Here is a 21,202-nt window from a genome sequence, read left to right as displayed (position 1 = left end):
TTTTTATACCTTAGCTACCATAGCTGATTGAAACGGCTTCTCAAACAAGAAAAGTTGGGTGGGACTACTACTGGGTTTGCTATTTGTCGATCTCATGTGAATGACAGGTTCTCCCGCCCTTGTGCCAGTAAACACTCATCAAAGAAGAGATATCGGGGGAGAGGAAGAAATTTTGTTTAAAGGGTTAGTTCACCCAAAAATAAAAATTCTGTCATTAATTACTCACCCTCATGTCGTTCCACACCCGTAAGACCTTCATTCATCTTCAGAACACAAATTAAGATATTTTTGATAAAATCTGATGGCTCAGTGAGGCCTCCATTGACAGCAAGATAATTAACACTTTCAGATGCCCAGAAAGCTACTAAAGACATATTTAAAACAGTTTATGTGACTACAGTGGTTCAACCTTAATTTTATGAAGCGACAAATATTTTTTGTGCACCAAAAAAAAAAACAAAATAATGACTTTATTTAACAAAATCTAGTGATGGGTGATTTCAAAACACTGCTTCATGAAGCTTCGAAGCTTTACGAATCTTTTGTTTTGAATCAGTAGTTCGAAGCGCATATCAAACTTCCAAAGTCACGCGAACCATTGAAATTTTGAAATGTTTCGAAACACTTATGACGTAACAAAACCTTGTTTACTGAAATCACATGACTTTGGCAGTTTGATACAGGCTGATTCGATACAAAAGATTTGTAAAGCTTCGAAGCTTCATGAAGCAGTGTTTCAAAATCGCCCATCACTAGATATTGTTGAATAAAGTCGCTATTTTGTTCTTTTTTATTTGTGTTCCAAAGATAAACAAAGGTCTTACGTGTGTGAAACGACATGAGAGTGAGTAATTAATGACAGTATTTTATTTTTGTGTTTTTTTTTATTTATTTATTTTAAATGATGTGCACAGTTAAATCATTTTTAATAAATAATGCAATATTCCATTTAAAAAAAACAACTAAATTTTGATTTCATGGAGACTTTAACTTCTTTAATTGAGCAAAGCGAACTGTATCACACAAAAATAAAAATAAAAACATACAGGTAGTTAAATGTAGATTCAGTGTTGAATTATTGGAGAGTTTTCATTCTTTAAAAGGAGAAAGGATGTAGCAATTGTATAGATGTGAAGTTTACATATGCTTATTAAAATGATCACTACTGGCATACAGAAAGTAGACTAATTGTTCAGTGGTGATCCATGAAAGGTTGTTTAAAATGTTCCACTTCTCACTTCAACAGTTTGCATAGATTTCTTCGTTGGAGAGATTCTTTCTGAATGTGCATTCAGGGTTAATGGTGTAGATGGCCTTATCTCCACATGTCTTTGACTGAAGCTGATGGCTTTTCTCTGTACTTGAAGACACATTGGCGTAAATGTCCTCATCTTGCTTTGTTTCCTGAAAATGCATTAATAAATGAGCTGCGAACTTGTACACTCTGTTAGCTTTATGATAATTCTCTCACAACAGAACATTTTTCTGAAAACAATGATAAACTCACAATGGTGTAACAAGGACAAATGTATAGCACAAATGTATAGCACAAAGCAGTCGACTCATTTTTGGCACAAATGGAACCTCATACAGTATTAGTACCAAATTTAGTTTGCCTTGCCCTTAAAAACCTCAAACTGTAGTTTTGTAGCTTTTGTCTATTAAATGTCTGAAAATTATCCCATGATTTACTCACCCTCAAGCCATCCTAGGTATATATCTTTTTTTCAGACGAACACAATCGGAGTTATATTAAAAATTATCCTGGCTCTTCCAAGCTTTTTAATGGCAGTGAATGGGGCTCACGATTTTGAAGCCCAAAAAAGTGTGCCCATCCATCATAAATGTAATGAATACAGCTCCAGGGGGTTAAGAAAGGCCTTCCGATGGGTTTTTGTAAGAAAAATATCCACATTTAAATTATATATAAACTATAATAACTAGCTTCCGGCAAACGGCCGTACGCATCCAGTTATGGCAAAAGAGTAATCCCTGACCTGACATAAGAAGTAGGAGTATCGTGAGCTTAGACGGCTCTCGCTGTTCAAAGAAATAGGGCTGGGCAACAAACTCTAGCTCCTCTTTTCTTATGCTGAAATCCAACATTTCTCTTTAAAAATTCTTGTTTTACACTTCTTATTTGTGACCGGTATTTTGTTTTGCTCTGTCCTTTCGTGTTCATCATTACATCATGTGTCGGGTCAGAGGTTACTCTTCCGCTGCAAATCGATGCGTACGGCTGTCTGCCGGAAGCTAGATATTATAATTAATATGGATATTATATATATTTATATATATATATATATTACAACCTGAATTCCAGAAAAGTTGGGACGTTTTTTAAATTTGAATAAAATGAAAACTAAAAGACTTTCAAATCAAATGAGCCAATATTTTATTCACAATAGAATATAGATAACATAACAAATGTTTAAACAGAGAAATTTTACAATTTTATGCACAAAATGAGCTCATTTCAAATTTGATGCCTGCTACAGGTCTCAAAATAGTTGGGACGGGCATGTTTACCATGGTGTAGCATCTCCTCTTCTTTTCAAAACAGTTTGAAGACGTCTGGGCATTGAGGTTATGAGTTTCTGGAGTTTTGGTCCCATTCTTTCCTGATATAGGTTTCCAACTGCTGAAGAGTTTGTGGTTGTCTTTGGCGTATTTTTCATTTAATGTTGCTCTAAAACCTTTATATACCTTTCAGCATTCATATTGCCTTCCGAAACATGCAAGCTGCCCATACCGTATGCACTTATGCACCCCCATACCATCAGAGATGCTGGCTTTTGAACTGAACGCTGATAACACGCTGGACAGTCTCCCTCCTCTTTAGCCCGGAGGACACGGCGTCCATGATTTCCAACAAGAATGTCAAATTTGGACACGTCTGACCATAGAACACTTTTCCACTTTGAAACAGTCCGTTTTTAAATGAGCCTTAGCCCACAGGACACGACGGCGCTTCTGGACCATGTTCACATATGGCTTCCTTTTTGCATGATAGAGCTTTAGTTGGCATCTGCAGATGGCACGGTGGATTGTGTTTACCGACAGTGGTTTCTGGATGTATTCCTGGGCCCGTTTAGTAATGTCATTGACACAATCATGCCGACGAGTAATGCAGTGTCGTCTGAGGGCCGAAGACCACGGGTGTCCAATAAAGGTTAGCGGCATCCAATAGCCACACAGAGGCTAGGTAGTGGGTAGTGACTCGTTCGCACTCGATCATCTTGACATCAAAGGAAGATGAAGATTTAACTTGCTTTCAGTTTTATCTAAGCACATGAAAACATGACTAGACCAGCACAAATACGGTCAACAGAAAGTTGGCTCCAGCTACTCGCCCCTTCCCACACTGACAATTAATCCGTCAAAGGAAATAATAAAGAAAACGGAAGTGATCACCTGTGCCCACGTGACCGTGAATAACCAATGAGAAATAACAAAGAATTAATGCTCTTACAAAGGTCTTCGGCCTTGTCCCTTACATACAGAGATTTTCTCTGAATCTTTTGATGATGTTATGCACTGTAGATGATGAGATTTGCAAAGCCTTTGCAATTTGACGTTGAGGAACATTGTTTTTAAAGTATTCCACAATCTTTTTACGCACTCTTTCACAGATTGGAGAGCCTCTGCCTCTCTAAAACATCCCTTTTATAGCTAATCATGTTACAGAGCTGATATCAATTCACTTAATTAGTTGCTAGATGTTCTTCCAGCTGAATCTTTTCAAAATTTCTTGCTTTTTCAGCCATTTGTTGCCCCCGTGCCAACTTTTTTGAGACCTGTAGCAGGCATCAAATTTGAAATGAGCTCATTTTGTGCATAAAATTGTAAAAATTTCTCAATTTCTATTGTGAATAAAATATTGGCTCATGTGATTTGAAAGTCTTTTAGTTTTCATTTTATTCATATTTAAAAAACGTCCCAACTTTTCCGGAATTCGGGTTGTATATATATTATATGGGAATATGGATATTTTTCTTACAAAAACCCATCGCTTCGCTTTAGAAGGCCTTTATTAACCCCCTGGAGCTGTATGGATTACATTCATGATGGATGGATGCACTTTTTTGGGCTTTAAAATCATGAGCGCCATTCACTACCATTATAAATCTTGGAAGAGTCAGAATATTTTTCAATATAACTCTGATTGTGTTCGTCTGAAAGAAGAAAGTCATATACACCTGATGGCTTGAGGGTGAGTAAATTATGGGATAATTTGAATTTTTGGGTGAACTATCCCTTTCAGAGGGATCTATCTATCTATCTATCTATTTGTCTGTCTGTCTGTCTATCTATCTGACAGTTGATGCAACTCACTTAATGAGAAACATATCATGGCAGAAAAGATACTTACACTTATGTATGGTTTTTTGCACCTGCATATACCAAAAAAGGAAAACATTCTCATTTATCTCAAATAATGTATAAAATATTTTATATAACTTAAATATCTAGCAGGATCCTACCTTCTGTAAATAAGAATAGGAAGTGCAAATATAAGCACTGAGAACAGTGCCAAAATTATGAGGAAAGCAGTGAATGATATGCCTGCAAAAGCAAAGAGAACAGTTCATTACATCTGTTTAATGTCTCAACATATGTAATATCTTTTTACTCAGTCGCTTTGGCTCATTTTTTGAAACAGTCTTAACATTCTTTAAAGGGGGGGTATCACACACAGTTTCTACCAATCTCATGTTAATCTTGAGTACATATAGAGTAATATTGCATTCTTCATATCTCCAAAAAGTCTTTAGTTTTATCATATTCATAAAAGATAGATACGCTGTACTGAGTCTTTCTGAAAAAAGCCGAGCTCCTGGAGGCGTGCCTGCCATCAGTGCCTTGGGCAGAGCTAAAGAGTCACGAGCGAGCTGGGTTCTTTGGGAAGCTGAAAAAGATAATCTTTCCCTCACAACCAAAAACACACTCCTTCGGTGACAGGAGCTGCTTCTCATTTCGGAGGCCGCTTCCTCCAGAGGTCACATTTGAAGGCTGCATACGTCATCAAGGATGTCATATTTAAGAAAAGTAACGGTAATAAAATTGACTGATATTCACTGTGAGGTGTAAAATACTGTCATTTCTTTCTTACTTTGCAATCTAATGGCGTGCTCTTGCTCTTGCTCTGGGTGATGTGTGTGTGCACGCTTATCAGGGAGAAGTGCCTATACAAGGAATTCCACCCTTTATGATGTGATACAGGCCATACTCGAAAAAATTTCAGCGAAACATGTCCACAACCGGAAGTAGTATATTTGGCACAGAAATACCCCGTCATATGTCCAACTCGTGTTTTGAAACTTTGGCCATGTTTAGCATGAGAATGCAACTCTTTAACAGTGTAAATAAGTCAGAATGCATGAAATAGCATTACACCCCCCTTTAAACTGTAAGTGCAATTGTCAAAACTGTTTTATGGTAAATAATGTGTACTGCATGTCTGTAAAATCAAGCACAGACTGACCTAGGGCATTGATCGGTAGGATTGTGGAGTTCACTGCACCATGTAGGTTCTGTGCCTCACAAATGTATTCCCCACTTTTCTCATGGGCCACAGTAAAGGAAAGCACACGTGAGGAACCCACTTCTTTCACTATACCTTCCTTCTTCATGAACCAACTGTAGTTCGCTTGAGGGTTGGCATTACTTTGACAGGTGAGGGTTAAATTACTACCAAGCCAGACAGAGCCTGTAAGAGAGATCTGTGTTTCCTTAGGAGGATCTATGGGTCAGAAAGAGAAGAAACGGTGTGTATTTTCAGAACAACCACAAAAAGAGAAAAGCTGCAAATTGTGTTGATTTAAAATCTCACACTCCACAGTGAGGATGACGGTCTTGTGGCTGTGCTGGGGTTTGCCCTTTCTATCTAGTAGATGCATGGAAACACAGTTCACTTTCAGCTTATGATGGCGGAATGATGGGATGAAGTTCAAATTGGCAGAAACACTCTGTGTCCCATCAGCATTCAGCTGTGTCCATTGTGTTATGTTACCACCTAATGCAGGATCCCATGTTACATTTGGAGTGTCACTGGGGCAAGGGGCTGGAACAGTGCAAGTCAGATTCCCCACCTCACCCTCCCTGAGTACCGGCACAATCACACGCGGCTCAGCCAAGGAATCTGTCAGGATGTGGAGAGGAGAAGGAGTAATGGTATTCATTTGTAGAAACTAAGCATTTACAAATAATAATGGATACACTTTATTTTAAGATGCACTTGTTAAAGTGTAATTATACAAATAAGTACTAACTTTTTTTTACAGATTTTTTATTTTTTACAGTGGCTAGGACACATTTCTCAATAAATTGATAAGATATCAATACAGTTACACTAGGTAAGAACAGTTAAAGGCACAATATGTAATTTTTCAGGTCACCTATTCAAAACAAAGGTGTAGTTTGATGATGCCGAGATTGAGCGAGGAATCATGGGGGATGTCGTCTTCACCTCACAGCTGGTGGAAAAGAAATGGGACTCAGGCAGAAATCATGTTCATGGATAAGATTATTAACGTTACTTTAGTATGAAGCAGAGCAGGGCCGAGTGCTGTGGGAGCGGAATGAGGCCGCTGGAGCGATTGCTAATGAGAGACGAGCGCGACACACACGGCTCGAGAGCAGTGAAAATTTTATTATGCCACAGTCGCCGCTTTCGGTTCTTCCGGTCAAACGTATGTGGGGTAATGCATCGCTTATCATATTAGGTACATTTGTGTTTTGAAAGCTGTTATAGTGCTACTCTGTGCGTTCGCTCGGCGGCTGCTATGAGACACGTTGCACACTGCAGTAAACTAGATCGATATTAGAATATCATATTAATAAATGCTGGATGGCTTGTGTTGATAAATGGCATGCAATTAATTTTAAAACATATTGTATGATGGAGAAAATGTTGTATTACTGTTACTAAAAATAAAGCAGCATCTGATTATGCTATGTTAGCCACTTGACAAAATACTGTTTTTCATGGTAAAACATGGTACCCGTGGAAAATCAAGAAAACGAGAGGTAACGCAGGTATGATGTCATTGATAAGCGACACACAGCATGGTCCGTGTCCTGGTTGAAATTGCTTATTTCTCTGGATTTAAACATTCTTGGAAACATTTGGGATAATGTATACACAAATCAGCAAAATATATAACACTGTTCTAGTGGTTTTTGGATATTTTAATCCAAAAATCTTATGTATTGTGCCTTTAACATAGGAAGTGCCCTTGTGATTGATGAAAAGAAAGCTTTTTGTTTTTCCATGCCATGAAGTTACATTATTACACCAATAGGAGGTGCCAAAGGAATGTTATTAAAAATGCTAATTCATTCAGTAACGAACCACGGGCAGTATTTCAGATACATGTGGGCCTATTTAAAATATGTAGGCCTATTTGAAATACAAAATACAATTTAATAAATTGTAATTTTTATTTAAGTACATTTAAGTTTAGTATCTTTGTATTTTTAAAATACATAAAATACTTTATGCAAAGTCAGCCTCTTCATTAGTGTCTTTTTAAAAAAAAAAAAAAAAACCTGCAGTTGTACGACTGACCTTAAACACACTCAAAACACCCCCATTCAATAGAGAATTCGGCCACCCGACTGAGAAATCGCATTGGGTTTTTTTGGGGCTAATTTTGTTTCGCAGACCTGGCAACCCTGGCAAGGGGAAAAACAGTTAGTCTTAATAGTTAAAGGCACAATATGCACAGAGCAACGTTATAACATGATTTTCGCACAGAGCAACGTTATAACATGATTTTCAACACACTAAAATGTATCTTATATGATATGCAATGCGTTACCTCACATACATTTGACCGGAAGAACCGGAAGCGGCGACTGCGGCATAATAAAAGTTCCGCTGCTCTCGAGCCATGTGTCGCGTTCGTCTCTCATTAGCAATCGCTCCAGCGGCCTCGTTCAGCTCGGACAGCACTCGACCCTGCGCTGCTTCATACTACAGTAGGCCTAATAATCTCATCCATGAACATGATTTCTGCCTGAGACCCGTCCCAGTTCTTTTCCACCGGCTGTGAGGTGAAGACGACATCTCCCATGCGCTCAATCTCGGCATCATCAAACTACACCTTTGTTTTGAATAGGTGACCTCTAGGAGCAAAAATTTACATATTGTGCCTTTAATCGGTTGTTTGTTTTTATCAACCAGTCAAATGTGTTTAAGTATTTCTACTGCTTGCTAGGACTGGGTGATATGACAATATATACAATATTGTGGCGATGATATAAGTGTGAATCAATTTAACTTTTTTCTATAGGCCTATTGTTTATATATTGCAGTATGCAAATATATCCACGCATCTTTTAGTGTTTAGAGTTATTGACACGTTAGAGCGCTAAAAGAAAATGGATGAATGAGTAATTAGTGGGACGGGCTAGGTTAAAAGAATTGTTAAAAGTGCAACACACCACAAAAGAGGACTCATATTTAGTAGTCGCACACTTCTGTGCGTGGCTAAACGGTCAAATACACACAAAAATGTCAAAATCTGAGTATTCAAACACAGTCGGGCCTGTCTAAATACCCACACTTGCGGTCTTTGCACTTGACTACTTACATGATGTATTTGCTGTATTTAAAGTGTTCAAGTAGGTGTGAAGACCACAAGTATGGTTAGTACTTTTCATTACCCTATGGGACACATTTATAGTGTTGTAAAAATGCAAGTGTTTACAGAGCTTCATTTTGATTAATATTTTAAAATAAATTTCTAAATGTCAGTTCAGTAGTCCCTATAACAGATGACACAATTTAGGTGCTTCTAATTATGTAATTTAGGTCAATTTATTTGTGGTGCTTCTAATTAAGTGATAAAAAGTAGTTGCAAATGTTGTACAAAATACACATACTCATCTTTGCACCAATAAAATATGCAACACTTTGTTTTGCTACCAAATTCTATATCTAATTTATCTAATTTAACTTAAATTAATTTAAGTGGAATGTCAAGACCACAAGTGTGGCTATTTGGACAGGCCCTCGGTTTATGTCTTGAGTGAAGTGCTGTGTCCCAATTCGCCAACTTATACTACACCCTAAAAGTATATACTCTTTTTGTGAAGAAAAAGTAGACACTTTTAAGTGTCTAACAGAAGGGTAGACAAGCTTTGGTACATGCTATCATATCATAAAATTTCACAGATGCTCTTTTAATACATACGTTGACAGGCAGGTAGGACATTGTATTGTTGCATTCGGACTGAATGCAATGATTGAATGAACATTTTATGGTCCTAAGCCTTTCAGACAATATATACATATAAATACATTTAGGCACTTAACTTAGTGATTGCTATCAGGATGTGAAGAGACTTTCAACCAGCATAACAAAACCTGCAACCAGCCTACCTTAAAGTGACAGCAACCTACTGATGCTGTCTATGTCATTGATGAACAACAAAACTCGATGCTCTTTACTGAATAACTTTAACAGTGAAGACTAATTTATTTTACCTTTGATTACTTTATTAAATTTTTTTTTTACTTATGTTAGGACCTATCTGAAAAACTTAGCACTCTTTATTTAAAGGGTTAGTTCACCCAAAAATGAAAATTGTGTCATTAATTACTCACCCTCATGTCCTTCCACGCCCGTAAGACCTTCGATCATCTTTGGAACACAAATTAAGATATTTTTGATGAAATCTGATGACTCAGTGAGGCCTCTATTGCCAGCAAGATAACGAGAATACTTTTTGTGCGCCAAAAAAAAAAACAATTTGGCAGTTTGATATGCGATCTGAACCACTGATTCGAAACAAAAGATTCGTAAAGCTTCGAAGCTTCATGAAGCAGTGTTTTGAAATCGCCCATCAGATATTGTTGAATAAAGTTGTTATTTAGTTTTTTTGGTGCACAAAAAGTATTCTCGTCGCTTCATAACATTAAGGTTGAACCACTGTAGTCACATGAACTGTTTTAAATATGTCTTAAGTTGCTTTCTGGGCATCTGAAAGTGTTAATTATCTTGCTGTCAATGGAGGCCTCACTGAGCCATCAGATTTTATCAAAAATATCTTAATTTGTGTTCCAAAGATGAACGGAAGTCTTACGGGTTTGGAACGACATGAGGGTGAGTAATGACAGAATTTTCATTTTTGGGTAAACTAACCCTTTAATTTTTATCTTTGTTCTATTGTACTTATTTTTCCTATTGCTTGTCATTTGTTTCTTTGTTTTTATTTTATTACTGATTGTTTACCTGTCTTCAATAACTGCTTAAGAACTGTTTTCTTACATTAGTTACCCTAGTATTGTTTTTTGCTGTGGTATTGAACCTGATACTGAGAATAGTGAAATTTCACTGGTTATCTAAAATTTTGGTATCGTAATAACCTTTTTTCCAGAAAATAAATTATTGTATCATGATATATTGTTACTGTGCAATTACTCATATTATGATATAAGATTTTGTTCATATTGCCCATCCCTTCTCCTAGCAGGAAAAGTTCCCACAGTTTTACATGCGATTTATTTAGTAGTGTTCAGCACAAGTAATAGGCTGCAGTGTAACCTGGTCAGAAGTAAGTATAGAAATGGCACACAGATGACACCTTAGTCACACCCAGTCTTTCTGAAAAGTTGGTGGTAGAGGTATAAAAACAAAAGTGTCTAAGCAGTTGTACACACCAAATTATGCTTTGCATTCAGAACAGGTCCAGATATACTTAAGCCAAATAGTCATACTTCACTGAATGGCCAATTTCACATGTATTTTGTGCATTTTCAAAATACTGTATTTGTGTGTAAATAATTTTTTTTTTTCACACAGTATTTGGTATTTTATGTTGATACAACATGAGGTATTTTGTAGTTTTATTTTAAATACATTTTCATGTATTTATGCCCATCTCTGGCCAAGTGAACAACACTGATAATTCAGGAACGAAACACAACTGCTGTGTTTTGGAAGCAAAAATACACAAAATTAATTTGACATAAATTGTAATTTGCTCAATATTAACTTGATTGAATTGTATAACTACTAATATGTGCCCCGTTAAAACTTGGAACATTTTTCAAAGATCTGATGCCATGGGCCTCTTAAACTGAAAACACTTGTTGTTAGTATGTCTTTGATTATTATTGAAACATTTGCACTGTCTTACCTGACACATTTATCTGCACAGCTTTTGTTTTAGTCACACTATAGTCCTCAGATTGAAACTTGAAGAAGTAGCGATCTGAATGCAGGCTGGTGAGATTCATCATGACAGAAGAGCAGTTTTTCTTTTGTAGGTCCCCCACCATCTTCATTTGAGGTTCCATCTGACGGTGAGCGTTGGTAAAATTATCTGTATCATAGAGTGACCACAGAGATCCTCGTATCCATGTTACTACTGGTGAACGGTCAAGAAATACTTCTTTCTTCTTTGAAATTGTGAATTGGCAGGGAATCAAAAGGCAGGAGCCGCTGGTGGCGTTTAGGGTTTTGGGGTACAATGCGTTAATGTCTGACTGACACCAAGCAGCTGGAATACAAATGTGCTATAATCAGTTGTAATATAAATCTACATTGTCCATCAAAAATATTTTAACAATTAAACCGCAGTTAACAATTTATAGGCTACATGTCTTTGCATTATAGGCTATATATCGATTTATTTTAAAGAAAATGATTTCACTCAATGAAGCATGTTAGATTTCTAAATGAACTTTCTGGTTGTCACATTTTATAGAACATGTTCATATACACTCTTAAAAATAAAAGTTTGGCATCTTTGGTTCCATGAAGACCCTTTAACACCCCCCACCACTTATTTGTCTGCAGCTCTAATGCAGTGAATTTCAGACATTTTCAAATGTCTTTTGGACGCAAGTTTCCAAAAGTGTCCAAATACTTTTTAGGGTCATTGTTAATTCACTTATATTCTTAAAAAAAAAAAAAAAGAAAAGAAAAGGAAAGAAAAAGACGAACCTGATAGAATGGAGCTGAATACAAGAAAATCTGCAGCAAGCATCCTGAGAATCACCTGAGGTGTATTTAAAAACAATGAAGATTAAATGTACAGTTTATAAGCATCTATTGTCATTTGGCTTGACAATTGTAGCAGTTTACAATTAAATTTCTATTTTAAAACAAATTTGATAGTTTACCTTAGAGACTACAGCAACCCAGATAAGAGTGAGCTTCACTTCAGCTGTGGTGAAAGTCACAGTGTATCACCAGAAACCACCCGTCATGAATATAAGCCTGAAATGAACTGGTATTCCCACCAATAGAATTCATTTTAACACCGATGGATGACCTCATTTATATCAGCAAAGGATGTTGCACGCTCCGTTAGATTGAGATTGATTTGAGAACGCTTTAAATGCAAAAAGCAGAAGTAAGGTGTTTTTTTCATTTATTTCAAGCAAACTGATGATTTTTTAAAATCATTTTATTTGGGTTTCAGCCGGGACCAGTTAAGAAATGAAAACATCAGAAAGAACAAGAAACCAATAAGAGATGAATGAAAAGAGCTGGGATGAAATAGATGAATTTGTTACATTGTAGCCAAATATATTATTGTTTGGACTGCAGATTAATAATTCATAGATTAATATTGTTGCAGTGTTGGTGATATGCCAACTGTTTTAATATTTTTCTCTAACCTAAGCTTTGCCCTTTGCTCTTGTTGTTTTAAACTGGTAAGATAATTCTGTTAAAGATAAAAGTCATTTGAATTATGGCAAAAAAACAAAACAAAAACAAAAAACCCTGCTGTGGTAAACAAGTCACACATTATGAGCGTTGCATTTTTTTTTAGTGCTTTTAGTGTTGCACTGTGCATTGATGCAACAGATGCAAAAGAGCAGTGTGGATATTCTGCAAAACATCTTAAGTGCTCCACATAAGAAGTCATACTGGTTTGGAACGACATGAGGGTGAGTAAATTAATTTATGAATGAATTAAACATATAATTAATAAATGAAACTGAGAGTAATGACCTTTTGACCTTTCCATGAGAATGAACAGCAGCCCACACAAAAGTGACCAGTGTTTACTATGTGAATAAACTTTGTTGCTTCGTTGGTGTGAAAATCGAACACAGGAAACCCACACAACTGACTTTAACATGCACGTTCTCTCAACAAACATCTAAAACCAAATCTACTGATTTAATGAGTTTGATATGACAGTCTTACCCATAAATGTCTCATGCAAAAAGCAGAAGTAAAATTTTCATCAAGCTTTCATACACCAGACCAGATCACACTATAAATACTTCTATGCCATAGAAAAACATGTTTAAGGATTAGGGTACAACGGGGCTAAAGGCACACCTTAAGAAAAATGTGCTTTTCACTACTCCATAGTGTATGTATGATATATGTATGTTTTTATTTAACATTAATGGAGCAACAGATTTTGTGTGAAAATAAAAAATAAAGGTGGTTTGTTTTGTTTAAAAATCTTATAAATGTATGAGGTGGTGATGGGGCCTTTTATCCCACACACAGGGAAAAGGCTCAACAGCATGGGGCAAAAGGCACCAAGTATTGATAAAAATACTTTAACTAAAATTAAAGCTGCAAGCAGCGATGAAAGGGCCCTCGCACCTGGGCTCACCACCACCCATTGGCTTTAGGAAAACAGTGAACAGTGGGCGACATGCATGTAAGCGAGTAAATACAGGAGAATTATGGTAAAGTCATTTCAAAGTGCCATACTTCCTGCTGCCAACAGGTGGCACTTTGACTGTAACTGAATATTGCCATGTAGATGTCTTCAGGTCAGGACTCTTATCAAACATGTGAAGTTTGGAGCAGATCAGACATTGTATGCCTGAGTTACAACAACTTCCTGTTTCGTGGCATTAATCGCATACATTAGCACTTAGCCAAGTGTTGCATGATTTAACGTGTTTCTAGTATGTTTGGCACTTCATGGCATGTGTTTCTGGGAGTGAATTACAGTGCAAAGCATGCCATTTCCTGTTGCCAGCAGGTGGCGCTATGACTGTAACTAAATATTGCCATGTAGATGTCTTCAGGTCAGGACTCTTATCAAACATGTGAAGTTTGGGGCAGGTTAAACATTGTATACCAGAGTTACAACAACTTCCTGTTTCATGGCAAAATTTTGTCAGGCCACCATGGACACACCCTTCAGCAAAAAGTCTAGATCTTCGCAATTTAATGTCTCAAAGGCCTTTAAATTAGACTGACCAAATATGACATTGATCTGATTAAAGCTCTAGGAGGAGTTCGTTAAAGTGCAACATCTGGAAATGGCAAAAACTGCACAAATTTTGCAAAGAAATTTGAAAATATCTGACTTCCTGTTGATTTTGCTCCAAGAGACTTTTTTGTAGGTATTGGGCTGTTACATGTGTGTACTGAATTTCATACTTGTACGTGAAATGTAGCATCAGGGGCACTTAATTGAAATTTTGTAGGTGGCGCTATCGAGCCATTTTGCCACACCTAATTCTGAAACCCATATCAGATGAAAATTTTCACCACTTCTGACACGTGTGCAAAGTTTCATGAGTTTTTGAGCATGTTTAGGCCCTCAAAAATGTGATTCCCCTTTCATGGCGAAACATCGGACTTTGTCGCCACAGACATGCCCTTCAACGAAAACTCAAGATCTTTGCAATTTATCATCGCTAAGGTCTTAAGATTAGACTGACAACATTTGATGTGGTTCTGGTTAAATCTCTATGAGGAGTTAATCACAGTGTAAAACATGCCATTTCCTGTTGCCCACAGGTGGCGCTATGACTGTAACTGAATATTGCCATGTAGATGTGTTCAGGCCAGGACAGGACAGATCGGACATTATATGCCCAAGTTACAACAACTTCCTGTTTCATGGCGAAGTATCGAACTTTGCCAGGCCGCCACGGACACACCCTTCAGTGAAAACTCAAGATCTTCGCAATTTAACATCACTAAGGCCTTTAGATTAGACTGACCAAATATGATGTTGATCTGATAAAAGCTCTAGGAGGAGTTTGTTAAAGTACAACGTGTGGAAATGGCAGAAACTGACAAAATTTTGCAGAGAAAATTCAAAATATCTCACTTCCTGTTGGGTTTACAGATTTTGCACCCAGGGCTTTTTTGTAGGTATTGGGCTTTTACATCTCTCATACCTGTACGTTAAACGTAGCACGAAGGGCGCTTAATTGAAATTTTGTAGGTGGCGCTATCGAGCCATTTTGGCACACCTAATTCTGAAACCCATATCAGATGTAAATTTTTACCACTTCGGACGCGTGTACAAAGTATCATGAGTTTTCGAGCATGTTTAGGCCCTCAAAAATGCGATTTATGTATTTTTGGAGAAGAAGAATAATTGGCTGAGCAATTACAATAGTAATTACTAATAAAGTTAATACTTGTTCAAAACAATCACTTTAGCAAAGTTTGTACTATATTCTCTTTATTTTAATAAATAAAATAATATTTTTTTGTTAAATAAATATACTGTCATTAAAATGTTAAAATGAAAATATATTTAAAAAATACAGAAACAAAATTATTTTAAAAAGTAAAGATTCTGAAAGCATTGAAGGAGATTCCATAATAATTTAATATAGATTTAAAGTAGTAACAATAAGTTATATTTTATTATATATGATTAGTATCATATTTTTCAATATGAAGGTTTCATTTTAAATATGGTGATGATTATCTCTAAGGTGGACACGCAAAATAAAGGGATAGTTCACCTCAAAATGAAAATTCTGTCATCATTTACTCACCCTCAAGTTCTTCCAAACCTGCTCCGCCCCCATTGACTACCACAGGAAAAAAAATACTATGGTAGTCAATGGAGGGCGAGATCTGCTTAGTTACAAACATTCTTCCAAATATCTTCCTTTGTGTTCAGCAGAACAAATACATTTATACAGGTTTGGAACAACTTGAGGGTAGGTAAATGATCATTTTTGGATGAACTATCCCTTTAATGTATGATATTTACCATCTGAATCTAATCATGTCATGTCAACTAATGGAAAAGTCAGCCAGTTATTATTGTTCCGTTATTGAAAATCTGTTGATTTAATTACCTTGAACAAAACTGAAAATCATTAACAAGACCTTTGTCTCAACATATATTCAATAATTTTAGTGATTCTCTTTTGCTACTTAAATCTACAACATTTTTAAAAACATTGAATATTAGATCAAATTAGTGCAGAATCAACTTTGCGCTGCTGCCCGTGATCGCGTCAAGGATCAGCCAAATTTCCAAGTGCATGTTTTGGAAAGTACTGCGGCAAGTTTTTGTGCCATCTAGTAGTTTAAAGGGAAAAAAATCAAATGCGCTTTTTACCCCGGTGCGCCTTTAGCCCTGTTGTATATGGAAGCAGATCAGTCTCATTAATAATTCACGCAAAAAACACGATGAACACATGCGTGCCAATTTCACATGCATGAAACTAAATTCACGTGCACAAAAAAACAATTCACGTGCTTGAAAAAAATATATATTTACGAAACTCACATGCACAAAATAAAATTATATATTCATAAAATACATTTCACAAATGCAAAACACAATTCGTAGATATACAACTCTGCACAAAAACTTTGAATGCTTAAAAGTTTATCCTTGAATGTGAATGTGCAAATCGTCATTCGCGTGTGAATTCGTGTGTTTTTGAGACTTACCTGGCAGCGCTTCTCCTCCCACCCGGGTCATTCGTACTCTTTAACCAGTCAGGTTTAAGCTTATAAATCGACCAATCATAATCACATGAGGGCATGTCTACCTAGGTGTTAGGTCATCAGCTTTCGACCACAGTTCATGTCATGGCTGAGCAGCAGAGTGCATGTGCAGTTTGATCGGTTCATTTCTGTTAAATTTAAGATGTTAGAGATCAGTTGAAGCAATAGTTTATTATCTATTATGTTAACAGGTAATCAGATGTATCATATGTTTTGTTACATTTTAGCTGCAGGTACAGAGCCCCTCAGACAGCTCTCTTAGTTACAATCACGCAAATGACTGAAAAACAATCATCTGGGTGGCCAATACTCACCCTAGCTCCCACTTAGCACTGGCCTCATCGAGATTGTTCTTTAAATAGTGAATAGACCTATATGAACACTCATTGTTTAGTGATGACGATATTTGTACTTGCCATTTGTTTCCCTGCATTTTTCAGGGTTACACATCTTTGGCATGACATAGCAGTCACAAACATCTTAAAGGGATAGTTCACCCAAAAATTAAAATTCTGTCATCGCTTACTCACTCTTAAGTTGTTCCAAACCGGTGTAAATTTCTTTGTTCTGCTGCACACAAAGGAACAGTAGATCAGAGGATTTAATCAAAAATATCTTAATTTGTGTTCCGAAGATGAACGAAGGTCTTACGGGTGTGGAACGACATCAGGGTGAGTAATTAATGACAGAAATTTCATTTTTGGGTGAACTAACTCTTTAAGACAACAACTGTGCAGTAGCCTAGAAAACAGAGCCATGAGTTCACATGATCATGTTAAACACTTTTATTTTAAATCATTTGTTGATTGTTTGTTACTCATAGAGATTCACTCACAAAGAGATTTTTTGTTGTTGTTGTTTTTTTTGCAGATGGAACATTTTAGAATGAATCATAAGTAAAAGGAAAAAAAATACTTTTCCATGATCTTTTAAGGATTTGCCTGGACATTGCTATTTTAAAATTTGCAGCTGTAGGGTCGTTCAAGCAATGCCATAGAAGAACCATTTTTGTTTCCCCAAAGAACCTTTCAGTGAACAGTTCTTCACAGAACCATTTTTTTCTTAGTGTAAAGAACATTTAAAAAAATCTAAAGACCCTTTTTCCACTATAAAAAAAAACCTTTTGCACAATGGAACGGTTCCATGTTAAAGTTTCATCATGGAACCACTGATTTTAAATTCAGTTTTCTGAGAAAGAAAGACTAAGATCTTTAATAATGTTTACAAAATGTTAGCACAAAGGCTGAGGGCTGTGAGAACAGGGCGAGGCCGGTGGCACGAGTGTGTTACATTGGTGCCGAAACCCGGGAGGAACGCGCTGTCAAAGAGCCCTCGCCGCTGCGGGGAATCCGCAGTGCCATTGAGCAGGGCTAAGCAGAGTCTGCCGCCATTGACGCTTGAGGCGGCAGGCTGGAGTGAGTTGCCAGGCCAGGTGCTGCGTCCACCGTGACAGGAACGGGGAGTAGAGCGCAGTCTCAAGGGTACCCCCGGCCTGCAAGGGGCGATGGGGGTATGTGGCAAGCAGGATGAGGCCGAGGGCCGTGAGAACAGGGCGAGGCCGGTGGCACAAGTGTGTTACATTGGTGCCGAAACCTGGGAGGAAGGAGGAACGCGCTGTCAAAGAGCCCTCGCCGCTGTGGGGAATCCGCGGTGCCATTGAGCAGGGCTGAGCAGAGTCTGTCGCCATTGACGCTCGAGATGGCAGGCTGGAGTGAGTTGCCGGGCCAGGTGCTGTGTCCACCGTGACAGGAAGGGGGAGTAGAGCGCAGTCTCAAGCGTACCCCCGGCCTGCAAGCGGCGATGGGGATATGTGGCAAGCAGGATGAGGCCGAGGGCCGTGAGAACAGGGCGAGGCCGGTGGCGCGAGTGTTAATGAGCGTCAGCTACGCGGCGCACCGGTCTCGAGTTGCTCAAGGAAGCGCTCTGGAAGCATAAAAGGAGGAGCGACAACAGTGAAGGATGAGAGAGTTACGTTATGTTTATGCTGCGGTGCCTGGGGAGCAATTGGGGGTTAGGTGCACCTCAGTTGTGGGTAATGAGAGTGGAAGAGAGCGCTGTTCATTCACTCCCCCCACCTACATTTCCTGCTGGTATTGAGACTCAAACCCGCAACCTTCGAGTTACAAGTCCGACTCTCTAACCATTAGGCCACCCAGAGAGGGAGACCGTCCACTAGATGTACTTTTTGAACCTGTTGATAAGACGGTCTTTCAAAGAGGGCTCACTGGCAGACTGTTTTCGCTCCTCTTTCTTTTTTTTCTTCATTTTCTTTTCATAGGCTTTCAGCTCTGACATTGTATAAATGTGAAAAACCGCTGGTTCTTTTTTTTGCACATGGGACGGCCGGCTGCTTGCCCCTTTTATATCGCTCCCCATCTGAACACATTTTTCCTTTGCAGCTGGTGGAGTATTTTTTGCCTGCTGTATCACTCTGTCTTTTGTCTTGTGTTCTTCGGGACTGTTCTCTTCCTTTATGTACTCTATGAGAGTTATACTCTCTTCCTGCACATTTTCTTTTCTTTTTGGCCTTCTTTCTTCCAAGTGTGTGACTTGTGTGTTACTCATCTCCATCCAGGCCAGTTTTGTTGTTGCAGGTGGTGGAATTTCATCCTGATATTCAATCTTTCTCTCCTTCTTTATCTTTTCTTTAGCCACTGTCAGTATCTCCACCATTGTTTCAGGCTCTGAATCTTCTTCTGCCTTTGTAGTTTGTGCTGCATGACTGACTTGTGCATTAGATGTTTCCATCCAAGCCAGTTTTACTTTTGTTGGTGGTGGAGTTGATTGTTCTGGATGGTCATTTTTTCTCTTCCTCTTTGTTCTTTTCTCTCTCCTTATGTCGTCTTCCAGCCTTTCATTTTCTGGATGGGTGACCTGCATGTTGCATGTCTCCATCCAAGCATTCCGTATAGTTGAAGGTGGTGGAGTTTTCGAATTCTCTCTCCACTCCTTCTTACTCTTTCTTGTCCCTCGCCTTTCGGGTGGACGCTCCTCCTCAACTGTACCAGGATGTTGCGATGCAACCTGAATCATGGCTGGTTCAGCCACTGTGGTGGAGGTAAATGGCAGTGTTTCCACCTCAGTAGGTACCACCTGCATGTTGCATGTCTCCATCCAATCATTCTGTACAGTTGAAGGGGATGAAGTTTTTGGATTCTCTCTCCTCTCCTTCTTACTCTTTCTTGTCCCTCGCCTTTCAGGTGGACGCTCCTCTTCAACAGTAGAAGGATGTAGCGGTGCCACCTGAATCATCAGTGGTTTCACCACTGTGGTGGAGGTAAATGGCAGTGTTTCCACCTCAGAAGGTGCCACCTGCATGTTGCATGTCTCCATACAAGCATTCTGTACAGTTGAAGGTGATGGAGTTTTCGAATTCTCTCTCCTCTCCTTCTTACTCTTTCTCGTCCCTCGCCTTTCGGGTGGACGCTCCTCTTCAACTGTAGCAGGATGTAGCGGTGCCACCTGAATCATCAGGGGTTCTGCCACTGTGTTTGGGAAAAGCGAGTGTAATTTCTCTCCAAATACTTCCATCTCAGCAGAAGATACCTCACAGTCTCTCTCTCCAGTCTCCACCTCTGTATCTTCTGGAGGTTTCTGGATGGACTCTTCATGAATGTGGCTAAATTCTTGCACACTTTGCCTTGTTAAGAGCCGTTTAGGCAAGAGGCTAAAGCTAGCAAGAACTTTGCTCATGAATGTCATCTTCGCAATGGATCGTAATGAATCACAATTGGATTGATCAAATATTAACCAGCAAATATCAACTCTAATATCACTGTTAATACCTGTATCACACTCTATCTTTCTCCTGAACGCAACTGCGCCACACTCAGGCTCAGCGTTTCTTTTGTAGCGTGGCCACAGTGTTATGTCACAGTAGCCCACCTAACTGCTGCCGTCACACTATGTTATGGAATTCAAAAACTAATAACGATTATGCCAACCAATCAGATTTAAGAACTCAAAAACTCACTAAACCGTGACCTTCGCGTGCGCTCTTGAGCTGAAGAGCATCCGCCGCTTTAATGAGAGCCAGAGACAGTGACACGATCAGAATAGAGCCTGTGATATAATATAAATATTATTTTAATGGCAAAAAAAACGTAGCGAACTGCAATGTCCATCACTTTCATAGAATGAAGCCAGTGAAACTCGTTCAGCTTGAGCCGAGGCAGCAAGAGAACTACAGCACGGAGCTACTAAGCAGAGGATATCGTTTTATTTTTCTTTATTTTTAAATGAAAAAGTTACACACGCGACAGCGTTAGAATACACAATGAATTATAGCCTACTAATTTTTTTAATTGATTTAGGGGTGGCATCATTTAATGAGAGACGAGCAATACTTTGAAATGATTGAAATATTAGTCTAACTCTCTTCTGCTGTGCTGTGCATTATTTGACTGACAACCTGTTTATAAATATATAAATAAATATAAATCTACTCAGATTGTGTATTTTAAGTACCTACACTGTTGTCAAGACTTTTATTT

General features: G+C 38.1%; 1 protein-coding gene across 1 annotated transcript; it reads right to left on the bottom strand.

The window, feature by feature from the left end:
* Positions 1-864: 864 nt before the first annotated feature.
* Positions 865-12,780, bottom strand: LOC127500261 (sialic acid-binding Ig-like lectin 7). Its single transcript, XM_051871321.1, has 8 exons — positions 12,137-12,780; positions 11,958-12,012; positions 11,149-11,511; positions 5,834-6,142; positions 5,486-5,743; positions 4,485-4,566; positions 4,373-4,394; positions 865-1,404 (listed from the first exon to the last, which is right to left on the bottom strand). Exons 2-8 carry the CDS (start codon positions 11,998-12,000, stop codon positions 1,240-1,242), a joined length of 1,242 nt encoding a protein of 413 aa, XP_051727281.1. The 5' UTR covers positions 12,001-12,012; positions 12,137-12,780; the 3' UTR covers positions 865-1,239.
* Positions 12,781-21,202: the final 8,422 nt, after the last annotated feature.

Source organism: Ctenopharyngodon idella, chromosome 18 (assembly GCF_019924925.1).
Source record: "Ctenopharyngodon idella isolate HZGC_01 chromosome 18, HZGC01, whole genome shotgun sequence".
NCBI lineage: Eukaryota > Metazoa > Chordata > Actinopteri > Cypriniformes > Xenocyprididae > Ctenopharyngodon > Ctenopharyngodon idella.
Note: the sequence above shows the minus strand (reverse complement) of the source record. Positions and strands in the feature narration are given on the sequence as shown.

Coding starts and splice junctions, on each gene's coding strand:
- LOC127500261 (XM_051871321.1), bottom strand. CDS start 12,000: ATGCTTGCTGCAGATTTTCTTGTATTCAGCTCCATTCTATCAG. Junction 11,512..11,957: donor ATTCAGCTCCATTCTATCAG/GTTCGTCTTTTT, acceptor TTTGTATTCCAG/CTGCTTGGTGTCAGTCAGAC. Junction 6,143..11,148: donor TGTGCAGATAAATGTGTCAG/GTAAGACAGTGC, acceptor ACATCCTGACAG/ATTCCTTGGCTGAGCCGCGT.